The 9,991-nt window shown below is 46.3% G+C and overlaps 1 protein-coding gene across 1 annotated transcript in view; it reads right to left on the reverse strand.

Moving 5' to 3' along the window:
* OPN4 (opsin 4) overlaps positions 1-3,782 on the reverse strand; it is a 944,045-nt gene extending 940,263 nt beyond the window's left edge. The window contains exon 1 of the mRNA XM_086920132.1: positions 3,454-3,782. Coding sequence (XP_086776258.1) covers positions 3,454-3,597 — 144 coding nt within the window. The 5' untranslated portion in view covers positions 3,598-3,782. The remainder of the gene's footprint in view (positions 1-3,453) is intronic.
* Positions 3,783-9,991: the final 6,209 nt, after the last annotated feature.

Raw genomic sequence — 9,991 nt, forward strand, 5'->3', positions numbered from 1 at the left:
ATCTACATTCGATGCATATATTTTTTTTAATGTAGAAATAAACCTGGATCACCTACATGTAAGATCATGGAACACATCACACACCATTCACCAAGCTCATCACACCCCCTGTGCACACATATTAGATAAACATATTCTCACTAAGCACATGCATATTTATACATCCCACACTTATGCACTTACACATACTGTATACACCACTCGCACGCATGCACATGGAAATACTCACATACCTCAGTTCTCACAATAATATGTGTAAGTTTCTTAATAGGAATGCTTGTATCATGTTGTATTGTGAAACTTTATTTCTCCCCGGAGGGTCAGGTGTTGGCAGAAGTGGGAACTAGTTTAGATCAATGACAACACTTAGGGGCCCATTAGCATGGAGGGCGGATCACCAATGCCCGCCAAAACACCCAGCATCACGGCCATTTACCCCACATTAGCATGAGGTTACCGGACCGTCCGCCGCTTTTCCGCCGGTAGGCAATGATCACGATTGCCTGCCAGGCGGAAAAGCCCCATAATATGGTGGCGGTGCCTTGCAGGCACCGCCATTGATTTTATAATGTGTGCACAGAAATGCCTTTCCATGGTGGAGACTCTGCCATGGAAAGGCATGTGGTGTCTACTTTGGGGGCCCGTTGCGGGCAACCGGGGCTGAGGTGGGTGGCTGCACCTGGGGGGTACCCATGGTACCTACCTACATTGGCATTCACAAGGTGGCAGGCACCGCGCGCTGCCTGTCACATTGTACATGCCAATGCACAACAATAATTTTTAACATTGTGGCGGGTGCTACTTACAGCACCGCCCACCACAATGTTGAATATGCGGGATGCGACAGCCAGGGTGGCGGTTGCATCCTAATTGGCAGTGCGGGACCGCCGCACCACTGGCAGCCGGTCCCAGCACCGCTAGGGTGGCGGGCGGTCTGAAGTACGTCCACCATCTTAATGGGGGCCTTAGTATAGTAATTACGGGTTAACATAATGACGCATGCAGTTGTATAGCACTTGCTCATCTGTGGATATTTCAGCGCTGCATAACTGATGTTTTATTGTTACCCAAGTCAGTGATATTCATTGTTTTGACCATGGGAGAATTAGAGGCTGATGTAATCTGTGACTAAGGAGGCACACACAAATCCCAGTGGTGGAAGTATTGGTCATAAGTCCAGTTTCAGAACTTTCTCTTGTGTAATTCTGGCACTTCTAATAATAATGCTTTATAAACACATGCACTCATCACCATGGGTTCCAAATGGATGAGTGTGTTACATACATATTCACGTTCACTACCACTGCACACACACACACACACACACACAAACAACTATCAACCTGTTTATCAGTTAGTTACACATACATCCATACATACACACACATACATGCATGCATTCATATCTCCTCTCATAAGCATACTCGTCAGTTCAATCACCTATGTAAGCCAACCCCTAGTCTCTGTGTGTTTCTATGTGTGTATTGCTCAATGTATTTAAATGAAGTTTAATATATATTGCACATACTACCCCTGACAAAACATTGAGGCGCTCTACGTGAGTAGCACCTACCCGGGAGCCCAAAGTTAGTGGCCAGCCCATTAGTAATGGGGGTAGTTTTGCATGCTCATTCCATACATTCTCTTCAGTTTCTTTGTGGCACATATCAATCTTTAGAGGGTGATATGTGAGAAGCAATTGCTTGCTGGAATGAATAGATAGTGTTATGGTTTCCAAAAAGAACTTAAGACAGCTGGGCATGAGTTTTAGAGTAGTTTATAAACAGAAGAGGCACCTAGAAGGGAACCAGAGGTGCATTAAAAAAACTTAGGAATAACAGTAGGTACATTTGAAAGTCCATTTTTCATGCAGAATTTTAAGAAATATAGTAGGCTGAGATTTTTTTGCATGCAGTCTGTGGATGTAAACGTGTTGAACGTTTTAAATTCAACGCTCAAGGAAACAATCTTTCTAAAGGCTCTCAAAAGGTGAAACAGATACTCCCCACACTGAAAAAAGGAAGCTCAGTGCTTGCTGAGACCCCTTTAGAAGTTATTGTCAACAGTACGATTACAATTTGACACCATCACCGTCGCCCACTGTATACAATGCAAGCACTACTTTCACGCCCAGAGACCCCTTTTATATACCTACTACAGCAGTATATTCAGTACTATAAAGTATTGTTACCGTTTATGCAAATCAATTGCGTCATACATATACTACACATATAATATAAAGCATGTTATGTAAACACTCATCAACTAAAAAAAACATAACAATGCAATTGATAACACACTGCAGCAATCATCAGCAAATTCAGTGCATGTTGTTGACCCATTCAATACCTGGTTGGGAAGGTGCTGTCCCCTGCGTCCAACAAAAGAGCACCTCCACAGAAGACCCCATGTGTCTGAGGTCACCTTGATCCTTCAGCGTGTATCCGTGTTTATGTAGAGGTTTGTCCATGTATATATCCCCTCATATTTAAATCTGTGACAATGCTATTGGTATATGCGCCTGGCAAGTTTTGAGTCCACGCATCATTTTACTTATAAATAAACATGCATTTATTTTGTAAAGTATCAATTCATGAGGAATTCTAACGAATTGCACTTTCTATTTAGAAACGCGGGACAAGGAAGAGAACGCCACTTCCGGAGTACTTCTTCATTCACAAAGCCGGGACTCTTTTACACTGTGAGCTGATTGGAGGGGGGGTGGGCAGGTTGAAGGTGGCAGAAGCCTAATACCATCCCCACTTGAAACAATCTGTGAGACTTGACTCTAAGTGCATGGTAGGAATGTATATTGTTCATCTGCAATGTAAAAGAGCTGATCTATCTATCTATCTATCTATCTATCTATCTATCTATCTATCTATCTATCTTTCTGTCTATCTGTCTATCTATCTATCTATCTATCTATCTATGTATTTGTGTGTTTATATATATATATATATATTTTTTAATATATATTGTTCTGTCTCTAAATTGTATACTACAATTCTACATATCAGTCCATATAAATGTATATGCACCTATCTAACTACGTGCCTGCTACTCGGCCCGTCGCTCCGTCCCCCCATCTGTCGCTGTGTTTGTTTGTATTTATTCATTAACTAACTAAATAATTGATCGTGTAGGCAAGAGCATCCTTCCAAATCTATGCACCGAGAACTACTGACATTATTGTAGACCCCCGCAAGGTCCGGGCGTGTAATCACGACCCTGGACAGAGTTAACACATTGACAGTGCCAAACACACATAGAAAGTGGTGCTGTTTAAACACCAGAGAACTCAACAGGTCTTCCCTACCACAGTCCGTTCTTGACAGGGAAGCCCCGTGACGAGTGCAGCTGCGCAGGGGCGCGCTCTCTCAAACTTGGCCAACAGAAGCTGCCACCTATCCCACGCGCTGAGCAGGGTTCCCCTGCCACAGAGTCACTTACCGTCGTGGTGGCGTCCGGCAGGTCCACCAGTTTGTAGGCGTTCACATTCGAGTCGTTCAATCCGGCGAACGATGCCATAATCCGGGTGCAGTTGGCGTCGCGGGGCGGGCAAGAGATACCTCTTCGGAGGGACTGGTGACTCATGCTTTAAAAAAAAAAAGATAAACGCAAAAGAACGAAAAAATCAATCTAATAAGAAGCACGAGGTGGGAATATGCCCAGGCGGACTCAGTGCAGCGCCGAAGCCATCCTCCAGCTGTTCTCTCCTCCCAGCGCCTCTCACAGTAGTGCCTCTGGAGCGCGCGGCGCTGCTCTCTAACGCGCGAGGATGCTGCTTCCGCGCACGGCGCAGGCACGCAGGAGCAGGCGCAGCCTCCCTTTAAGTATCTGAGCGCGAGGGCTCGCACATGCCCAGTCTGGGCCTCTACAGCGCACGGACTTAACTTAAATCACTTTACGGTGGTCTTCACGCAAATCAATGGTCTTGATCTCTGTCCCAATGGGCTGCGTTTAGAGTTTGATGGTTTCCCATGGTCCAGCCATGAAAGTACCCAGGGCCCTATTCTATTCTCAATCTCATGCGGTGTGGAGACTCGAATGTATATCTTTGGCCGGGTTAGTTTTCGATTCCAGTCAGGCTCTGATACTAATACACAATGAGAAGGGAACACGAGAGTGTGCCAACGGTACCAATGTTGAGGATGGGCCACCTTCAGCATCGGATTGGGAAGGCGGGCAGTCGGGCAGTCGGGCATCGGCCGATGGGCCGGTGCCTAGGAGTCACCTGTGGGCCGTTTTTTTGTTAGCTCAATCCTTACTGCCTCTTCCCAGCCCAGCCATTGTAACGTGGAGCAAGCATCCTAGGGGTAGCTTGCAGCAATGTCGCTCGGTCAGTATTCTCGGCACTTTAGCTTGGCCCCCGTGGGGCCGGGACAGAAGCTCACTTCCCTGCTGTAATGTTAGACTGAGGCGCCTTGCATAGCGCAGGTTATGCGGCCGGCCGGTGGGCCATTATCACCTCAGCTCCCTGGAGCAGCAGCAGCTTTATACTTTACTTTACCCCTCCCCTGCTATGTCATCGCCCTGAGGCGATACTTGGCTGGGGAGGTTGAAGGGTGAGTGAAGGGGCACCGCTGGGGTCCTGTTGTTGGCACCTTAGTGCCAAAGTCTTTCAGGTCTTGGTAGACAAGACAGGTGTGTGTTTGGAGGTCCTGTTGTTGGCACCTTAGTGCCAAAGTCTTTCAGGTCTTGGTAGACAAGACAGGTGTATGTTTGGATAGGCCTCGCTGTGATGCATTTTTCAGTGAGAAAAATTAAGAGGATGTAATGTAAGGGTCAGCGCTGCTGAATTTGGTTCCAGTCCGAGCCATGCTGTGATTCTTAATTGCTTATGGCCTAAAATAAACATTAATTTGATATTTTTTAATATGACTGGTGCTCATATAATCACTGCCCTCTGGCTAATTTTACTCTAACACGACAATAAAAAAAAATAATAATCTTCTGTTTGCCCAGTTTTAAGAGTCTGCATCAGGAGTTGTGGCGTTTCGGCAATTTTATTTCACCTCACTCTACCAGCCAAAAGGTAGTGCTTCTAGCTTTCACCAATGTGTATGGCTCTGAGCTTTAAAATATGTAATCTATCAAACCTTCCCTAAAAATTAGGCCAATGAGACTAGCCAAACGCTGTTTTATAAAAGGGTGAAATCCGCGGATGTGGACCACTTTTTAAGGGGTGCCCGGGCCGAAATGTAATTCCAATCCGACCCTGGCCACCTTTATGTTTTTTTGAGTAGCTTTAGTGAGCTATCTACTTTGAAATGTGCTTGTCGCAGAATCCCGTCTAACCACCCAAAGCACACCAGACCTCCAACCAGTGCTAAATTTGAGCCAGTGGTTGCAGTTGGAGACCACGGTACTCGTGTGTGGGGACCAGCACTTGTTTGGTTCTCACCAGACTGTGACCCAGAGCAAGAAAGAGAAAAATACAAGAAGGAGTTAGGAAAGGAGTAAGATTAAGAGAAAGACAGAAAAACAGTGACAAAGAAAGGAAGCAGAGATGAAAAAGAATAATTTTGGGCTGTTTCCTGTCACAGGCACTAGGCCTAAGCACACAAGTGATGCACCATTTTTATCGGGTGACGTGGGAAATGTTGTGTGGATGCAAGTTTGCGTCTACCAACCGAGTTTTATAATTTCCATCACAGAAATGTGAGGAAATTGTGTTTTTTTTAGTCAACATTTGAGGTTTGCAAGGAATTCTGGGTACAAAAAACATGGTGAGAGCCATGCAAGCCAGTCCACCCTGGTTACCCCTCGGTGTCTAGTTTAACATCTTTTACAGGTTTGCTAGGTTTTCCTAGGTGCCGGCTGAGCTAAGGTCCAAAATCAACAGTTGGCACATTGGAAAAAAAGGGATTCATTTTCAGTGGAAAAATGCGATGTGTATAAGTTGCGTTTTGGGTCGTTTGATGTCGTGAGCACTAGACTTACCGACACAAATGAGGTATCGTTTTAGTGGGATACTTGAAGAAAATGCAGGGTTGGTGGAAGTTTGTGGCTCCCCACAGATTCCAGAACTTTTCATCACAGAATATGAGGAAAATGTGTTATTTCAGTCAAAGTATGAGGTTTGCCTAGGATTTTGAGTTAAAAACCCCAGAGAGAACCACGCAAGTCAGCCCACCCTGGATACCCCTGTGTCTAAATTTCAAAAATTTGCAGGTTGGCTAGTTTTTTGTATGTGCCGACTGAGCTAGGGTCCAAAATCTACAGCTGCCCACATTAGAAAAAAAGTGTCAGTTTTCAATGGAAAAACGTGATGCATTCTTGTTGTGTTTTGAGCCATTTCCTGTCGCGGACACTAGGCGTACCCACACCAGTGAGGTATCATTTTTGTTGGGATACTTGGGGGGATGGCAGGTGAATGGAAGTATGTGGCTAGGTGCAGATTCCAGTACTTTCCATTACAGAAATGCGAGGAAAATGTGTTTTTTTAGTCAACGTTTGAGGTTTACAAGGGATTCTGGGTAAAAACAACACTTGGTGAGAGCCACGCAAGTCATCCACCCGTAGATACCCATTGGTGTCTAGGTTTAAAACATGTACAGGTTTGCTAGGATTTCATATGTGCCGGCTGAGCTAGGGTCCAAAATCTACAGCAACCTACATTTGGAAAAAAGGGTCTATTTTCAGTGAAAATATGCAAAGGTTCCGTGTTGTGTTTTGGGCCGCTTCCTGTCATGGTGGCCAAGCCTAACCACACAAATGAGGCCGCATTTTTATTGGAAGACTTGGGGGAATGACAGGTGGATGGAGGTTTGTGGCTCCCCGCAGATTCCAGAACTTTCCATCACAGAAATGTGAGGAAAATGATATTTTTTTAGAAAAAGTTTGAAGTTTGCAAGGAATTCTGGGTAAAAAAACCTAGTGAGAACCACGAAAGTCAGCCAACCCTGGATACCCCTAGGTTTCCAGTTTAAAAAAATGTTCAGGATTGGTGGATTTCCCTAGGTGCCTGCTAAGGTCCCAAATCAACAGTTACCCATATTGGAAAAAAGGGTCAGTTTTCGGTGGAAAAATTTGATGTGTCCATGTTGCATTTTGAGACATTTCCTGTCACTCGCACTAGGCCGACCCACACAAGTGAGGTATCATTTTATTGGGAGGCATTGGGAAATGCCGGGTGGATGGAAGTTTGTGGCTCCACAGAGATTTCTAAACTTTCCATCACAGAAATGTGAAGAAATTGTGTTTTCTTATTCAAAGATTCAGGCTTGCCAGGGATTCTGGGTAAGAAAACCTGGAGAGAGCAACACAAGTCTGCTCACCCTCGATATCCCTATGTGACTAGTTTCCAAAAATGTACAGGTTGCTAAGTTTCCCTAGGTGCCGGCTGAGCTAGAATCCAAGATCTGCAGCTACCTACATTGATAAAAAAGGTCTGTTTCCTGTGAAAAAAATTTGATGTATCCATGTTACGTTTTGGGCCATTTACTGTCATGTGCACTAGGCCTACCTACACAAGTTAGGTACCATTTTTATTGGAAGACTTAGTGAAAAAAGCCGTCTAGATGGAAGTTTGGGGCTTCCAAAGGATTTAGGAACTTTACATCACAGAAATATGAGAAAATTGTGTTTTTGTTGTCAGAGTTTGAGTTTTGCCAGGGATTTTGGGTAAAAAAACATCGAGAGAGCCACACAAGTCTGCCTACCCTGGATACCCCTAGGTTTCTAGTTTGAAAAAATGTACAGGTTGGTTAGAGTTCCTAAGGTGGTGGCTGAGCTAGGGTCCAAAATCTACAGCTACCCACGTTGGATAAAAAAGGGTCAGTTTTGGCTAGAAAAATGGGATGTGTCCATGTTTTTTTTGGAGACGTTTCCTGTCGCGGGCACTTGGCTTACCCACACAAATGAGGTACTATTTTTATTGAAAGACTTGGGGAAATGTCGGATGGATGGGAGTTTGTGGTTGCCCAGAGAATCCAGACCATTCCATCACAGAAATGTGAGAAAAAGTGTTTTTTAGTCAAAGTTTGAGGTTTGCAAGGAATTCTGGGTAAAAAAAACTGGTGAAATCCATGCAAGTTGCTCACATTGGGTACCCATGGTTGTCTAGTTAAAAAAAAAATTACAGGTTTGTTAGATTTCCCTAGGTGCTGGCTGAGCTAAGGTCCAAAATCTAAAGTTACCCACATTGGAAAAAAAGGTAAGTTTTCGGGGGAAAAATGCGATGTGTCTGTGTGGCGTTTTGGGATGTTTCCTGTCACAGGCATTAGGCCTATCTACATAAGTGAGGCACCATTTTTATACATAGGGGAGCAGACTGTGTGAGCGGTTGCTGTTGAGATTGGCTAATGGGTCCAATTCGGCCCGCACACGGTTGTATGACGATCCATCGCCGACAATTATTTCGCAGGCGTTTACATCGCGGCACTTACATCGCATCGGCAATCACAGCGGCATTTTTTTCATCGAACGTTGTTGCGACGCAAATGCGGCCATGTAATTGGCCAGCGTTTCACATCGCCGACTTTACATCGCGCGACATTTACATCGATGTAATGGGTGTTTCCCGGCGGCAACAGCTTGACCCTTCTCCGAGTTAGACCGTAAAGCTACTCTTCTGAGAAAGCATATCACCCCTCAGGGTAATGAAGTAAGCACAGAGTGCAATGAAGGATTTACCTTGCTTGCATTGGGTCTGAGCTCGCTAATGATTAAGGCGCTCTGAGAGGCAGTCCAGCTATTTCTGTGCTATGCGATGGGTGTTTCCCGTACTTGACAGGGAAATTTCTGAAAACCATTCTTTTTTTCAAATGTAAAGAGTCTGTCATATGTTTCATGACATTTGTTGCCTGATTTACATCTTTTGATGTCTCGGCTCGAGCTTTGGCTCTTGGAGCCAAGTCCGGACCTGGCTTGGCTCTCCACAAGGCCTTCTGTCCGCGCCAGAAATGTAGTAAATCGTACACCTTTGTGCAGGTGTGAGAGGCCGCAGGGACATGGAGACAGAGGTGAGCGGAGACAGGGGAGGGCTGCTCTGAGCAGAGACAGTGAGGGAGGGGGCAAAATCAGGCCAGGGGCTGAGGGAAGTGACGCAACCATGAGACTGCTCTATAGGGGAAGAGAGGCCCAGGCAACAAGAGCGAGCGAGGCCAGAGATGAATAGTGACAGCACGCGGAGAGCGGCAGTCGGTGGAGGGTGGACAACGGCCGGCAGAGGAGACAGGGAACAGTGGGTAGACAGACAGATGTGGGTGGGGTCAGCAGTGAGAGGAGACAGCCGAGGAGGGGTGATCAGAAGGCTATAGGTGAGATGGGACAGCGGGTGGAGGTGGACTACAGGAGGCTGTGAGGGCGAGAGGTGAGACAGGCCAGTGAGGAGGGACAGAGGATAACCTGGACTGAAGGGAAGGCGGCCAGATCACAAGGTGAGATGGGGCAGTTGGAGTACTGGGCGGGAGGTGAGTGAGATGGGGCAGCGGGAATAGTGGGCGGGAGGTGAAGTGAACTACCGTGTAAGAGGAGTCCGAGGAAACACACTCTGTGAGGAAGGGGTCAGAGGTGCCACTAATCTTCAGGAGGGCTGTGCCAGGAGGTGGGATAGGATTGGGGTGAGGTGGGTCACAGGAGCAAGAGAGTGGGGGAGTGGGACTAGAGGTGAGGGGGACAGTGGTGGAAGGCAGCCGTAGGAGAGTCAGGGAAAATGGGCAGCTTGCAATGCACACCTCTAAGGGAGAGGGTGTCTCTCTGTGACATGTGGTAACTGGGGAGGGGCGTGGGGGGAAGAGGAGTCGGAGATAGGTCAGTTGGGATGGTGGTGCAAAGCAGCTACAGAGGAAAGATGGCCAGACGTGAGGTAGGACAGCAGGGGGCGGGGACAGATAACAAGGGACATAATGGGGATGGGGGCCAGAGTTGAGATGAGACAGTGAGGTAAGAGCAGCGGTTGAAGTGGGGAAAAATAAGTAGGGGAACTGTGGATGGAGCACCAGGAGGCGGGAATAACCAAAAGATTGGGACAGTGGGTGGAGTT

Source organism: Lissotriton vulgaris, chromosome 5, assembly GCF_964263255.1.
Source record: "Lissotriton vulgaris chromosome 5, aLisVul1.2, whole genome shotgun sequence".
Classification (NCBI taxonomy): domain Eukaryota; kingdom Metazoa; phylum Chordata; class Amphibia; order Caudata; family Salamandridae; genus Lissotriton; species Lissotriton vulgaris.